Genomic DNA, 17,656 nt, shown 5'->3' with positions numbered 1-17,656 from the left:
TGATGTGGCTTTCAGACCAACACTACTGGGCAAAAATGCCTGTCTAGCAAGTTTTATGAGCATGACCATTACCTCCATGTTATCTGCAAACAGCAGAGTTCTGGGGGCATATATACAGAAAATATATACTTTATCAATATTTAGATTACATTTGCAATCATACAGATAAATAATAATATTTTCCCCTTTTAAAAGGACATTAGATTAATTGCTTGTTGATGTAGCTACAAAGTGGTATTTTTTCTAAAGGCTTATATAAAACACTGTTTATAATGAAGTCATCCCTTTTTTGCATAAATTGTTTTGGTTAGCCTGATGTGGAGAGGGACAAAAACTAACACTGGGTCCCTTTTGTCACAAGATGTTGCATTTTATGTTTTATAGATATTATGTCAGTTAATAAACTCTTGCCTGTCTTGTGTTTTTTTTGGACTCAGATTATATTTTTCAGTTTTTACTTGTAAAAACTATTATAGAAGAGTTTTTCTGCAATGTTATTTTATTAAGCCACTTTCATGGGCTATTTTTTAAAAAGGTTTAAAAAATTTTTACAACAGGCGGGGTGCAGTGGCTCATGCTTGTAATCCCAGCACTTTGGAAGGCCGAGGAGGGCAGATCACCTGAGGTCGGGAGTTCAAGACCAGCCTGGCCAACATGGTGAAACCCCATCTCTACTAAAAATACAAAAATTAGCTGGGTGTGGTGGCGCATGCCTGTAATCCCAGCCACGCGGGAGGCTGAGGTAGGAGAATCGCTTGAACATGGGAGGCAGAAGTTGCTGTAAGCCAAGATTGCACCACTGCACTCCAGACCAATCCTGTTACTTCTATCCTCCCACTTATTTTTGCTATCTGTCAGAGCAAGTGATAATTTTTTTACTGTAGAGAATTAAAACATCAGTTTCCTTTAGCGTTAAACACTAACTGTACCTCAAACATGAATAAACTTATTTTAAATTATTTTTCTAGTAGAGAAATAATTATCAACTTGCTACCTCCTATAGCAACCTAGACCTTTTCTCTTTTTTTTGAGACGGAGTTTCTGCTCTTGTTCCCCAGGCTGGAGTGCAATGGTGCGATCTCGGCCCACTGCAACCTCTGCCTCCTGAGTTCAGGTGATTCTCTTGTGTCAGCCTCTCGAGTAGCTGGGATTACAGGTGCATGCCACCATGCCCGGCTAATTTTTCTGTCTTTTTGTTTTTGTAGAGAAGGGTTTTCATCATATTGGTCAGACTGGTCTCTTACACCTGACCTCAGGTGATCTGCCCGCCTCTGCCTCCCAAAGTGCTGGGATTACAGGCCTCAGCCACCGCGCCTGGCCCATTTTCCCTTTTTTCACTTCCTGTACAAAGGGGAAATTAGCATTGTTTTAGAGTAAAAAAAAAAAAAAAAAAAAAAAAACTGAATCTGCATCCTGGTTCTGTTTACTGTTAGCTTCAGGGACTCTCAGCAAAATTACTAAACCTCTCTAACCTTCAGTTTTCTTTTTGGTAAAAACGGGTATAATCACAGTTTTAAATTAATACCTTTGAAGCTCTTCATTCCTTTTATTCATTCAGTAAATTTCTGAGTATCTTTCACACCCCAAGTGTTATATTAGGAGCTGGAGAGAGAGTACGGGGTAAACCTAGACACTGTTTCTGTTTTAGTGCAGTGCTAATCTGTCATAAGGTTTTTCAAATTCTGGATGACAAATGGAGGTGGGCTTTAAAATCAACTTGTAAATAATTTTTAAATGAATAGAAAATACATTTTAGCACACACGGTAAGGGTGACTCTTATTTCATGAAACCTATTTTTGCTTATATGTATATATGTATGTATATTTATATATACTGCATATGTTATATATGTGTGTGTATATATCACTGGCTTGTAATATATATTTAATGTATTTCTTCCCATGGGTGTGGTTAAAATAAAACTCTTAAAGCCACTGATGCATCAGGAGAGGCAGATATTAATCAAACAAATAATCACATTAATGAATATATAAATACAAATTAAGAAAACCACTCCAGAGCCAAGAAACATGCTTTTATGAGAGTATACAATTAAAGTATCTGAGCCACACTGGGGAGTCAGGGAAAGCATGATAAAAGGATTTCGGATTTTAATATGAAGAATGAGTAAGAGCTAAGGAGGGGCGTGTATGTGTGTGAGAGAGTGGGGAGCAGAGAGACAGAGGAAAGGAGGGAGAGGGAAAGGGAAGGGAGGAGAGGGAGAGAGAGAAAAAGACATAAAGTGGAAGTGCTCCATCATTGTGCACAAAGAGAACATTATGTGCAAAGACCTTGGTTCATGTCTTCCTTATACTTTATACTCTAGCTGTTCTCAACTGCTAGTACTATAGTTCCCTGAGAGTACCAAGATAACTCATATTTCAGCTCCATGACATATGCTACTTCTGCTATTTAAAGTGTTCTTTTCGTATTCTTGCCTTCTGATTAAAGATTGTTTTAGCTGTTAAGACTCAGTTCAAGTGTCATCTTCTCTATGAAGTCATATCTGACTCCTCTCCCCTCAAGAGTTGCCTCCATACTCTTTTGTTTCGCCAGTGTATCCTGAAATTAATTATGGCTTCTAAATGTATTTACAGTATTTGCAAATCCCTGGCACTTGCTGTACAATAGGTGTTAAATAAATGTTCAATATGTTAAGTATTCAAAATGGTCGGTGGATGAATGAATGTGGCTCCAAAAATGTTCTTAGAAGATTCATGCATGAATGAACAAATAAGCAATATTTTCTAACACAAAGTTCTATATTTGTTACATATACTTTTTGCTGATCCATGTATATTGTTTCCTTCAAAATTTGAGTCAATATCTTAAGAATATTTATAAAGACTGCTTCAGCTGGGCAGATCACTTCAGCTCAGGAGTTTGAGATCAATCTGGGCAACATGGCAAAACCCCATCTCTACAAAAAATACAAAAATTAGCAGGTGTGGTGGTGCGTGCTTGTAGTCCTAGCTACTTGGGAGGTTGAGGCACAAAGATGGCTTGAGCACTGGGTGGGAGGTAGGGAGTGGAGGCTGTAGTGAGCTGAGATTGTAGCACTGCACTCCAGCTGAAGCAACATAGCGAGATCCTGTCTCAAAAAAAAAAAAAAAAAGAGACCGCTTTGATTAATTCTGTATAACTTAGATTATGTCATTATTCTGTCTAGCATAGTGCCTAGATCATTGTTGATAATAAATATTTGTTAAAAGAATAAAGAAATGAATTTGGCATTCTCATAAAGTTTTAGGTGGTATTTCTCTTTTCTCCTGTTTTCCCACACATGCACATATCCTCAAAATACTCATACCAATGTTCTGCACAATCCTCTAAATAAACTGAATAATGAGTACCTGGAGGTCATCTGGGGCAAGCCTAGTATGGAGTCTCCAGGAGGTCCATATGTGAAAGGGCTCTGAAGTGATTCTAAGGAGCAAGGTCTTTGTTATTAGGGAAAGTATACCAGTTGTGGAGAGAATATGTGCTCAGTTGCACTATGTTCTCCACCTTACCCTGAATCTTTCCAGTTGCTGGCTAAGGAACAATCAGTCAACCAACTACAAAGAAGTTTCTTGTTACCAACAGAGGAGTCATTTTTATTATTTCCCTTATTTCTCAATATTTAATATACATGCAAATCATCTGGAGATCTTGTGAATATACAGATTCCAATTTAGTCAGGCTGGGACAAGGCCTGAGATTCTACATTCTAACATGCTGATGGTGAGGCTGCTGGTCTATGGATTACCCTTTTTAAGAAGCAGAGCACTATAAGATTGAACTGAATATAGACAAATTCAGACTAAGAAAATTTAAGGAATAAAAAATCAGTGAACTACAGGAGTCTGAATTTTATTTTAACACCAAGGTTTGTCTTATAAAGACAGAAAAATAATTATCAATCTATCTAATGTGTTGAACAGTCACGAGTCACCTAACAATGGGGATATATTCTGAGGAATGCACTGTTACGCAATTTTGTTGTGTGAATATCATCATAGAGTGTACTAACACAAACCTAGCTGGTATAGCCTATTATATACCTAGGCTATATGGTATAGCCTATTGCTCTTGGGCTGCAAACTTATATAGCATGTTACAGTACTGAATACTGTATAGGTAACTGTAACACAATGTTAAGTATTTGTGTATCTAAACATATCTAACCATAGGAAAGGTAATGTGTTGTACTATGTGACCTTACAATGGCTACAACATCACTAGGCAATATAAATTTTTCAGCTCCATTGTAATCTTATGGGACTACCATCATATAAGAGTCTGTTGTTGACCCAAATATTAATATGGTGCATGACTATATTTATTTAAAAATATCTATAAAAGAGACAGGTTAAAAAGAAATTGCAGTTTTTCAAGATGAATTCTACAAGTTTAGGTAGGAGAGGGCAGAAGTGGAGGCATGATGGCACATGAACCTAGAGCTTGGAAAGAAAAAAAGAAAGTAGGCCACAGTATGTCATTAGAAAAGATGGATGGATTTGAAGGATTTCTATAGAATTGTTTCCTTTGTAATTCTGATATATCTGTTAATGAGTTTTTTTGCTTTGCAACTGTAGAATTAGAAGTGATAAAAGCAATATAAACCAAATCCTAATGGCATATGCATTATGTAAACAATTCACATTTAATGCAAGACTCTGAAGCTGTTCCCTCTTAGTCCTGCTTTTTCTAATGTCCAGAAAATACTTTTAGTTTTGTTCACCCATTTATTTGAAGAGTTCTAGTTATTTATATGATATGAAATTGATACCACTAGATAACTACTCATGGTGTATATAGAAAACAATCATTCTCAAATTATCTGCCATGGAATTGTCCTTCATCTTCATGTTCCAGCCACAGTGATCTCTCTTTAAGTCTCTTGAAATACTGTAGAGCTATTCATTTATTTTCAATAATAAAGAGTATCATCATTTCCACTTTAAGGCTGAACAAATTAGAGCACATAGAGATAGCATAACTTTCAGAGGTCCTAGGAAATAGGTGATAGAGGAATAAGGCAGAAGAAATAGTAATTTATCTACTCTGCTTATAGAACTACACTGTCTGAGACTGCAAGAAAGGCACATGATAATAGTATTTATATGTATACTAAAATTAAGATTATAGGAGGGGTTGCTAGGGAAAGGTAACAAGAGGATTCATATTTGCTGCAGTTACACTCAAGTATTAAATTGGGCAAATTGTTTGGAATTATAAACTGGCTACCTTTTCTTATGGAAAGCATGGAGGTGGGCATAGGATACGTGAGTAAGAAGGCATCATGTATTCTTTACCATTATCTTCCAGGGAAAATGCCTATTAATTGTTAGTATTGGGAAAGGAGGTATTATTTTCTTAAATATTTTCTTTTTGAATTAGCTAAACTTAATTATTCCAAATTATCTATCTGTTCATGTATTACTCCTGTATTATAAGGCCTTCTTTTTCATTGAAAGCATCCTGTAATAGGGAACAAAATAGGCTGTCAAATGAATTGCAGAACCAGTTGTAGCCAAAGAGGATTCAAATACATATAAAAAAGCCCTGAAATGTGATTACTGTTGAAAGAATAAGAACTACCTCTAAATTACAATGGCTATGGATTGTCTATATTGAATTTTAGTGTACTCTAACTCACTGTGTGTGGGGTAAATTCACGAAATGTTAATAGGGGCCAGGGAGTAAGTTAATTAGCAATTTTAAAATGTCCTGTTTGATTATTTTTGCTTTTCCATAAGTAATTTCAATCAGAATATAAACAGGAAAAAAAAACTTTAAAAATTCTCTGTAACAAATGGCAAAGCTTTCTCTTAATATATCTTTTCAGAACTGTATGTTACCATGGCTCTGAAAATAATTCCTGGTTTGTTCAAAATATTCCTTTTTTCCAAATGATCTCAAAATAAGTTCTGAAAGAATAAACCTTTCAAATGAACTTTTTCAAGAAAGCTGAACTTGGAGTTCTGAGATATTTTTGCCTTTATTAATATCCACAAAGAAACTGTGAGACAATAGGCACTCACATCTAAAGAGGAGGATGTGAATGCATCAAGAGGATGATTAGCTTTATCAGTGTGAAGGGAGAAACAAACTCCAAAAATATAAAGAATAAAAATACTGTATTGATTCAAATTGTAAATACGCCACTTTGATTTTTCTTTTATCTACTTTTATGTTTCAAATTCACTCCCACCTTAATGCAGTTTTAGATTTACAGGTCTTCCTATTATTTTGTATTATCATCACTTGATTCCTGCCTTCTTTACATTCTGTTCTTTCTTTCTTTTTTTTTTTGAGACGGAGTTTCGCTCTTGTTACCCAGGCTGGAGTGCAATGGCGCGATCTCGGCTCACCGCAACCTCCGCCTCCTGGGTTCAGGCAATTCTCCTGCCTCAGCCTCCTGAGTAGCTGGGATTACAGGCACGTGCCACTATGCCCAGCTAATTTTTTGTATTTTTAGTAGAGACGGGGTTTCACCATGTTGACCAGGATGGTCTCGATCTCTTGATCTCGTGATCCACCCGCCTCGGCCTCCCAAAGTGCTGGGATTACAGGCGTGAGCCACCGCGCCCGGCCCTGTTCTTTCTTAATGTTTTATTTTGAGCTGTTTCTACTTATTTCCTTAGTCATTTTATTACTGTCTTGATTTTTGAACTCACATACCTTAAAGCAAGTGATCCTCCAACTGGTTTGGAGTTTTATCCCACATGTTTCTGAAGGATACTGGCTAATGCTTAGTGATCCAGAGCAAGTTAGCAACATCTTTACACCTAGAGGGTTAGCAATGCTCACGAGTGCCACTGGTTATTACTGGAAGGCCTAAGGTAGAGGCAGAGGAGAAGAAAATAGGGAGAATCAAGGGAGCAGGGAGAAAGGAACCAGAGTAAAGGAAGACAGGGGTAGAGAGAAGGAGGTACTCAAAGGAGAGTGGCAGAGAGCCACAACAATTGGCCTCAAGGATATTCTTTACTGAAACACTGCCTGAGGGTGGTATTTATAACATAAAAGAGACTAATGAATACATTTACCTTTAAAGAAATGAAAATTACCTTAATTACTAAATATGGTAAAAGCAACTTTTAGGATTCGGAGAGTTTACTTTCCTGAATTACAGAAAAAGGTGAGGAGGTATAAACAGGAAAATCTGGCATAGTTGTAAGACCATGCCACTTGTCTACAGGAGACTTTTGCTTCTTTGATTATGACGTTCACATGGTACACACAGACATACTAACCATTCCTATTTTGAGATTTAACCATCTACATGATGGTTATCTCTTATGTCTCTCTTAGATGTTACGTATCTTGAAGAACTAGCAACCCTTGGCAAGAAAGAAACAATGTGAATCAGCTGCATGGTAGATAATGTCTTGGACTGTTTACAATCTGAGATGCCATTTTACATTTTTTTTTTTTTTTTGGTGAAGTAACAACAACAACAACAAAGAAAACAAAACAACAACTCCAAAACAAAAGCATAAATAGGATACTAAATGGTAATTTTACATAAACATTTTTTGATTGGTTATACAGTGTCAGAAAAGTTCATAGGGGCTTCGTTCTCTTTGGCAACAAGAAAAGCTAACAGCAACCCTTTTTTTTTTTTTTAATTGAGCTGCTACAGCTCATGTAAAAATCATAGAACAATATTCTGTTTGGGAATAATTCTGCCTTAATTTATTTCCTCACTCTCTCCCACTTTATATTAAAAAGATTATAAAAAACAGATTTATTTGTCTCTGGTGTTTCATCTGCTGTAGCTGTTTGCTCTACTCTGGAAGTAAGAATTCTTTGTTATTTTATAGTAATCTTGTATGGCTACAAATTATTAGATCAAAACAGAATTTACTTTTTAGATGGGCAATAAGAAACTATTTCAAGACAATGGTGTTGGAAAAGAAAAAAAAACAGAATCTAGAAGAGCCAGTGAAGCTATCACAAGAATAGAATAATTTTCTGTCTGGACAATATTTATTCTAATCAACACTGTAGAAGAAATCAACTTGAAAGAAAAAACCACAGGAGCCTTTGGGAATTTGGTATTTATATTCTAGCTTTGACAATTTCAGAAGTATTCTAATCTAGTGAGATCAAGCTGAATGAGGTGAATCCAGCATAATTGTTATGAGAAAGAATACTAGTGGAAGTGAAAAAAAAACAACATAAGCTCAATATCTCTAACATTTTATTTATACAGAAAATGAGAGTACCAATTCAAATGTTATCCCTTTTTCAGATGGTTTAAGAAAATGTGTTTATAATAATAATAGTGATAATAATAGATACTATCATTAAATATTTTAAGCGACAATTATCAAGTGTTCTTTTTTTTTTTTTTTAAATGTGTGCCAGGTACTTTACTAAGGCTTTCTACAAACTCATCTAATCCTAACAACAACCTGCTAGAGTAAGTATTGTTGTAATTATTATAATTTTAAAGATGAGAAAACTGAGGCTCAAAAATTTAAGTGATTTGCTCGAAGTTACAGATGGAACTGGTACTAAAACACTTATCACTAGAACTTTGCTCAAAGCCTACAGCCTTAATCATTTGCTATGCTGTCTCCAACATAAAAAGATAACTACTAAGAGATGATGATGGCACACAGGGGAGATTAATGATGTATTTAATTATAAGAAAAAGAAAATTACAGGTAGATCATCCCTTATATGAAATGCTTGGGACCAGAAGTATTTTGGATCTTGATGTTTTTCAGATTTTGGAACATCTGCATATACATAATAAGATATCTTGAGGATGAGATCCAAGTCTAAACAAATTAATTTATGTTTCATATATATCCTATACACATAGCCAAAAGGTAGGTAATTTTATACAATGTTTTAACTAATTTTTCTAAACAAAATTTTGAGTGTGTTTTTACTGTGATCCTTCACATAAGGTCAGATATGAAATTTTCTACTCATGGTGCCATGTCAACATGCAAAAAATTTCAGATTTTGGAGTACTTCAAGTTCTGGATTTTTAAATTAAGGATGCCCAACCTGTATTTTCACGGCTAAATGTAGTTTAAAAAACCAAGTAAGAGACTTCATAACTGACCATTAAAAAGGAATTGGCATGCTTAACAGCTCTGATAAACTGGACAATTTTTTTTTTCTTGAGACAGAATCTCACTCTGTGGTCTAGGCTGGAGTACAGTAATGTCATCTCGGCTCACTGCAAGCTCCACCTCCCAGGTTCAAGCGATTCTCCTGCCTCAGCCTCCCAAGTAGCTGGGACTACAGGCACACGCCACCATGCCTGGCTAATTTTTGTATTTTTAGTAGAGATGGGGTTTCACCGTATTGGTCAGACTGGTTTTGAATTCCTGACCTTATGATCCACCCACCTGGGCCTCCCAAAGTGCTGGGATTACAGGCGTGAGCCACTGTACCCAGCCAAAAATGTTTTTTTAAACATGTTTCTTCAATGATATCAACCTTGAATTAATAACCAATAACATAATAATAATGTATCATAGTTTGAAAATCACTGAGTAGATTTTAAGTCTCACCACAAAAATAAGTATGTGAGGTAACGTATGTGTTAATTAGCTCAATTGAGCCATTCTACAATGTATACTACATATTTTAAAACATCATGTTGTACATGGAAAAACAAAACAAAACCAAAAAAATCAACAACAGTTTCTGAGCAATTCAGTTGAATTTTCATTTTGGGTTCTTAGATTGGAATTTAGGCAGAAACATGCTATTTAGTATTTGCTTTTAAATACTAGTGAGCTGTTGGGGCTCCAGAACTTTGAAATATGGCATCTTCCAGAGAATTAGAGGTTTCCCTCATTTCTGCTTTTCATGAAGCCCTTTACTGATGTTTGAGTTGAAAGCAGAACAGACCCCATCACCTTTATCCTCGTGTTGGGAATCTGCTCTTTTTTCTTAGACCATATAGATGTTTTCAACTAGAAAGCATTTGGAAAACTTCCAGATCAAGAATGTATGCTGTCTGGCATGTGCAGAAACTGAAAGAATAAATTGAAGTGCAGTGTTTTTATTTTATTACTATATGTATATTTGTAAGCGAGGATTTCAGTAACACAAAGGATAAACACTTAATGTGATGGATTCCAAATTTAACCTGATATGATTATTATATGTTGTATGCCTGTATCTAAATATTTCATGCACTCCCATAAATATATATACCATGTATCCACAAATATTAAAAATAAAAAATTTAAAAAAGTTTTTATATAACTTTTCATTAACTGAAAAGTTTTAATCCAGATTGTACCAGAAAATATACAGGTGCAGATTAACATGGTTATCTGTGAATGAAGTTATTCTGACAACCACGGGAAAACAAATCTAACTGTTGCTGGGTGCTTGGGCTGCGCCACAAATCTGAAAAAAAATATACTGTGAGTCTGATTATGTTTAAGACACCAAAATATTTACCTCGGACAGCATAGCCATCTTTTACCGATGCTGGGAAGGGGGGTAAATTGTCTTTTGCATATACATCTTGAGCAAGGACTCGCCCCATTCCATCTGAAGGAAGAGAAAAGAAAGAAAATGTAAATACCGAGAGCAATAGTGTAAGCAGGCAGTCATAAACAAGATGGGCATGAGTGCTTGTCTGACACAGCTTGTAAATGGGCTCAGTCAGACCTCCTGATTTCTGTCCCAAGAAATACGAGACAGAAAGAAGAGACGCATTCTAGTGCCTGAAATAAAAGATTACATCCAGTCAATTCATGGCAGTGCTTGCAGAGATTATCTGAATATGAGGTGCTATACAGTAATCAAAGATGTGTTCAGTTAATATGTCACTAATCCTTTAACAACCCAAAGGAAAGCCAACTTTAAACATTTTCATACCCATTGATCTAGTAGTTTCACTTCTACAAATCTATCCTAGGAAAATGGATAAATGTTTCTGTACATGTTTATTTCAGAGTTACATACAATAGAAAAAATGGAAAGAAACCAAACTATCAACAATATAGGTATTTAAATAAAAATGATATATTCTTAAGATGAAATATTATGCAGGCTAAGGTAATATTTATAAAGACTATTCATTGACATAGGAAAATTCCTATGATACATATTTTTACAACATGCAAAGTCAAACATGCAGTATATAGTCTTAACTACATTAAGATATATGTGTACATATCAATAGAAAAAGAAGAAAAAACCATACATGAAAATATAAAGCATTTATTACTTAAGAATGTTAGATTTATAATTTTTATTCCCTTTGCTCTACTTTCCAAAAATTTCTACATTTTCTACAATTAATGCATCATTTTTTAATCCTAAAGTTTTTTTTCTTAAGAAGAGAAAGGTTAAAAAAAAAAAAAGAAACCATGAGAAACCACCCCCATGCTCCAGTAATCTCCCACCAGGCCCCACCTCCAGCACTGGGAGTTACATTTCAACATGAGATTTGGAGGCGGGGGGCACAGATCCAAATACTATCAGTTAGCAACTATTTGCAAAATTGATGTGTAAGAGTTCTCATGTTGGTGTGTGTGGTTCCTCAAGCTTTGGAAAAGAACTGCACTTTTTATTTCCTTTCTGTGTACTCAAAGCAACAAATACAGATCTTACTCAAAATGTGTTTTTCTATCCTGGACTTCCAGAGCAGTCTTTACTTTTATTTAAATTCAATTCTTCTTAAAAAGCAAGGGCAAACTGAAAAGAAGTGAAAACAAATGCCACACAAAAACTTGAGCATAATTATTTTTAACAGCATTTTTCATAATAGCCAAAAGATGGAAACCGAAATATCCATCAACTGACGAATGAACAAACTGAAGCATATCTATACAATGAAAGATTACATAGCCATAAAAAGAAATGATATATTCCTGAAAACTACTAAACATTGCTGAAAGAAATAACAGAGACAAGTAAATGGAAAGACAGCCTATGTTCATATTGTTAATGTCCACACTACCCAAAGCAATCTACAAATTCAGTACAATCCCTATCAAAATCTCAAGGACATTTTTTATAAAAATAGAAAAGCTCACCCCAAAATTCATATGGAATCTCAAGGGACTCCAAATAGCTAAAACAATTGTGGAAAAGAATGAAGTTGGAGGAATAATATTTCCTGATTTCAAAACATATTATGAAGCCATAGTATTCAAAACAGTATGGTATTGGCATAAACAGATATATAGATAATGGAATAGAATAGAGAACTTAGAAATAAACCCTTATGTTTACAGTCAAATGGTCTTTGATAAGGGTGCCAAGACCACTTAATAGGGAAAGGACAGTCTCTTCAACAAATGTTGCTGGAAAATCAGATACCCAAATGCAAATGAATAAAATTGGACCCTTATAATTATACTATATACCTCTACAAGGAAAACTACAAAACATTACTGAAATAAATAACAGGACACAAACAAATGGAAACACATCCCATGCTCATGGATGGGTAGAATTAATATTGTGAAAATGATCACACTGCCAAAAGAAATCTACAAATTCTATGTAATTTGCATAAAAATACTACCATCATTCTTCACAGAACTAGAAAAGACAATCCTAAAGTTCATATGAAACCAAAAATGAGCCCACATAGCCAAAGGAAGACTAAGCAAAAAGAACAAATCTGGAGGCATCATACTATATAGTTTGACTTCAAACTATACTATAAGGCCATAGTCACTAAAACAACATGGTACTGGTATGAAAAATAGGCACACAGACCAATGGAAGAGAATAGAGAACCGAGAAATAAACCCAAATACGTACAGCCAACTGATCTCTGACAAAGCAAACAAAAATATAAAGTGGGGAAAGGACACCCTATTCAACAAATAGTGTTGGGATAATTCGCAAGCCACATGTAGAAGAATGAAACTGGATCCTCATCTCTCACCTTACACAAAAATCAACTCAAGATGAATCAAGGACTTAAGTGTAAGAACTGAAACTATAAAAATTCTAGAAGATAACATTGGAAAAACCCTTCTAGACATTGGCTTAGGCAAAGACTTCATGACCAAGAACCCAAAAGCAAATGCAACAAAAACATTGATAAATAGGTGGGACTTAATTAATCTAAAAAGTTTCTGCACAGCAAAAGGAACAATCAGCAGAGTAAACAGACAATCCATAGAGTAGGAGAAAATCTTCACAATTTACACAACTCACTAAGGACTAATATCCAGAATCTACAAGGAACTCAAGCAAATTAGCAAGAAAAAACAAATAATCCCATCAAAAAATGGGCTAAGGACATGAATAGACAATTCTCAAAAGAAAATATACAAACGGCCAACAAACATGAAAAAATGCTCAACATCACCAATGATCAGGGATATGAAAATCAAAACCGCAATGTCATACCACCTTACTTTTGCAAGAATGGCCATAATCAAAAAATCAAAAAATAATAGATGTTGGTGGGGATGTGGTGAAAAGGGAACACTTTTACACTGCTGGTGGGAATGTAAACCTGTACAACCACTATGGAATACAGTGTGGAGGTTCCTTAAAGAACTAAAAGTAGAACTACTATTTGATCCAGCAATCCCACTACTGGGTGTCTACGCAGAGGAAAAGAAGTTATTGTACACAAAAGATACTTGCACATGCATGTTTACAGTAGAACAATTTGCAATTGCAAAAATATGGGCATCACCAGCCCAAATGCCCACCAAAATCAATGAGTAGAAAAAGAAATTGTGGTATATATACCATGGAATACTATTCAGCCATAAAAAGAACAAAATAATGGCATTTGCAGCAACCTGGATGGAATTGGAGACCAGAATTTTAAGTGAAGTAACACAGGAATGGAAAACCAAACATTGTATGTTCTCACTTATAAGTGGGAGCTAAGCCATGAAGAGGCAAAGGCATAAAAATGATACAATGGACTTTGGGGACTTGGAGGGAAAGGGTCAGAGGGGGTGAGGGATAAAAGAATCCAAATTGAGTACAGTGTATACTACTTGGGCTATGGGTGCACCAAAATCTCAAAAATTACCACTAAAGAATTTACTCATATAACCAAACACCACCTACCTGTTCCCTAATAACCTGTGAAAATAAATAAATAAATAATAATAATAATACATAAAGCGCTCTTACGACTCAACAAAAATCAAATCACATGAATTTAAAATTAAAAAAAGACTTGAATAGTCATTTTCCCAAAGATGCTATACAAATAGCCAACAAGAATATAAAAAGATGCTCAACATCAATAATTGTCAGAAAAATCAAAGTGAAAATCACAATGAGAACATCACCTTATACTCATTAGGATAGCTACCATCAAAAAATCCAGAAAAGTTTTGGTATAAATAAGGGAAACTGAAACCCTTGCACACTGCTGGTGGGTTATAAAATGGTGTAACCACTTGTAAAACAGTATGAAAGTTCCTCAAAAAATTGAAAATAGAACTACCATATGATTTCAGCAACCCCATTTCTGGATATGTATTCAAAAGAATTAAATGCAGGTCTTGAAGAGATATTTGCACACTCATGTTCATAGAAACCATATTCACAATAGACAAGAGGTGGAAGCAACTCAAATGTTCAATAGATGAATGAACAAACAATTAAAGTAGTCAAATTAGTAGAAAAAAAGTAGAATGATAGTCATCAGGTGCTAGAGGGATGTGTAAAAGAAGACTTATTTAATAGATATAGAGTTTTGAATTTGCAAGTTGAAAAAATTCTGAAGATCTGTTTCACAACAATATGAACATACTTAATATTACTGAACTTATAAATAGTTAAGATGATACATTCTGTTGTTGTATTTTTCCCATGATGACAAAAAAGGAATGAATTACTGATACATACTATAACATGGATGAATCTTGAAAATATTAAGCTAAGTGGAAGATGCCAGTTACAAAAGACCATGTATTATATGATTCTACTTATATCTAATGTCCAAATAGGCAAATGTATAGAAACAAAGTAGACTAGTGGTTTATTCAGGGCTGGATGTGGAGATGAGGGGATAGGCGGATGATTGCTAAAAGGGATAGGCATTCTTTTTGAGTTAATGAAAATGCTCTAAAATTGTAGTGATGGCTACACATGTCTGAATATTCCAAAAGCAATAAATAGTTTGAATTGTATAATATATGAATTATATCTTGATAAAGTTTTTTCTAAAGGCAAGTACAAGAGTTTTTATATATATATATTTTATTGCACTTTAGGTTCTAGGGTACATGTGCAGAACATGCAGGATTGTTGCATAGGTACCTATATGGCAATGTGGTTTGCTGCCTCCATCCTATATCTGGCATTTATCCCCGTGTTATCCCTCCCAACCTCCCCTATTCCCTCACAACAGACCCCAGAGTGTGATGCTCCCCTCTCTGTGTCCATGTGTTCTCATTGTTCAACACCTGCCTATGAGTGAGAACATGCGGTGTTTGATTTTCTGTTCTAAGTATAACAGTTTTCTTGAAGAAGAATATTTCATCTCTATATGTGATTATATTTAGAAAAGTCATATTTATAGCACACATATATATATCATCTGGTCTTCTGTTAATATTATTAACATGAAATTTACAATATATATAACTGACCAGCTTTTTATTTTGAATTCATACTATATATAGGGGTTGCAATATTTAAGGTAAATTAGATCCCTACTGGATTAGTCTTGATTTTGGAGTTGGTATAAAGTTAACTTGTCAGCAAAGATTTAAGTCTCTCCAAAGAGAAAAGCATGCATGACCTCACGTTTTGGTGTGAGAGCTTAAGGGAAGGGAAAAAAAATCTGGAGAGAAATAGGCAATCAAGTGGAAACTGGTAAGGGCTCCCAGTCAGCAGCAGATACAAAATAATTGAAGGAATAAGGAATAAATGCCAGATATACCTCTCTGCTATATACGTGGCTACATCCACATCTCTTATTACAGTTTAGGACTAAACAATTTTCTAGTTTTTCTAACCTGTCAATATTAGACTTCATTCAATGTTAGATCAGATGATCCATATGGAATATAAAGAGTATATAATAGTGCTGCAAATTACTTTGCCACATGGGACTGTCTCTCTTGCATATGTATAGATACTTAAGTAGATGTTAATTCATCCCTTCCCTTTGCCCATAGGTAGAATCTAAGCATTAGTGTTGGATAAACCTTGCGCTTGTGATTTTAGTAAGGTATCCTAAGTCTTCAAACTTAAATGGGAACCAGGAAGCAGTAACTTCTCACTTAGATATTATGATTATTTTAAGTTTAACATTTGGTAGAGAAATAGCAGTGAGCAACTGAAGCAATGGGAGCCAAAGGACTTACTGAAAAATGTAATTTCAGAAAAATATAACCAAAATTTCCTTTTACCAGTTGCCCCATTCCAGGAAGAGCCCCATTATAATAAGCAAAAGATGGCTTTCCCAATAGGTGATTAATATAATTAATATGCTTGCTTAGGAACATTTGATGGTGGGAGTTTGCAGCTTTTCATAGACTGCTGTTAGCATTTCATTTTGCTGAAGGTTAGGCTGTGTGCCAAGAAGTAAATAATGTTCATTCTGTTCTACTTTCCTCCACACACTGTATTGTATAAATTTGGTAAAATAATGTCTTCAGTTGGATGAAGACCATAAACAAATATTTGAAATATGCGTATTTCTGGATTATATAGAGTATCAGAAATCTTAAAGGCAAAGCTATGTATCACTGGGCACCCTGCACCATATATACAATTAAGTGATCTCAGGCAGTAGAGAGGAAGTGGAAAAGAACTGTCTGATACACTGTTTTGTGTGGCAGGCTTACGTGTGCTGTAAGAAAATAGTGGCAGCCTGGTTGAATCAAAAAAGGTAGTCTTTTTATGTTGTTAGTAGGATAAATATAAAATTAAGTTTTCCATATGGTAAGAGTGATTAATGAATTCCCCACTAGTTGGAATACTAGCTCTTAAAACTGAGATGACTGGCCTACAGGTATCTTCAGAAAAAGTCTTATATACTGATTCAAATGTCTGACAATGGGCATACACACAAGAAAAATAAAGACAGGGAACTTTGTCTAAAGTTAAGTATGATTTGTGAGCATTAAGCTCAAATATATTATCTAAAGGGGAAAAGTTAAATAGTTAATTTGTTTGGTTGGCCATTTATTCTGACACAGATAATACGGATGTTTCTTGATTTACAATGAGGTTACATCCTGATGTACCCATTTTAAGTTGAAAACATGGCAAGTCAAAAATGCACTCAAATACAACTAACATAGTGAACATCATGGCTTAGCTTTGCCTACCTTACATGTGATCAAAATGCTTACATTAACATCCAGTTGGGCAGAAATGCCTATTTTATAAAGTGTTGACTATGTCAAGTACTACATATCAACAGCCCACAAAAATATCAAAATGTAAATTTGAAGTATGTTGAAATTGTGATGGTTTTACACGATTGTAAATCAAAAAACCATAAGTAAAACTATCATAAGTCAGGGACTTTCTTTCTATACTCTCTTCTTGCTGAGTTGTTGGAAAACCATAAGTCAAACCATCATAAGTCAGGGACTGTCTATACTCTCTTCTTTCTAAGTTAAGATGGATATAGGAGTAGAAAGCATTCTAATTTCTCAAAGTCACTTATCAAAATAATCCCACAGTTATAAAGTTCCCTGTGTAGTTAGCTCTAAGAGGCTTCTTAGAAAG

At 34.8% G+C, this 17,656-nt stretch overlaps 1 protein-coding gene across 21 annotated transcripts in view; it reads right to left on the bottom strand.

Moving 5' to 3' along the window:
* GPHN (gephyrin) overlaps window positions 1-17,656 on the bottom strand; it is a 689,448-nt gene that overhangs the window by 97,872 nt on the left and 573,920 nt on the right. For all 21 annotated transcript variants that reach the window (XM_064374964.1, XM_064374972.1, XM_012438040.2 and 18 more), the window contains one exon: window positions 10,427-10,519. In XM_064374964.1, coding sequence (XP_064231034.1) covers window positions 10,427-10,519 — 93 coding nt within the window. The remainder of the gene's footprint in view (window positions 1-10,426; window positions 10,520-17,656) is intronic.

This window comes from Aotus nancymaae, unplaced genomic scaffold, assembly GCF_030222135.1.
Source record: "Aotus nancymaae isolate 86718 unplaced genomic scaffold, 86718_ANA_hifiasm-v0.15.2.pri h1tg000011l, whole genome shotgun sequence".
NCBI lineage: Eukaryota > Metazoa > Chordata > Mammalia > Primates > Aotidae > Aotus > Aotus nancymaae.
Note: the sequence above shows the minus strand (reverse complement) of the source record. Positions and strands in the feature narration are given on the sequence as shown.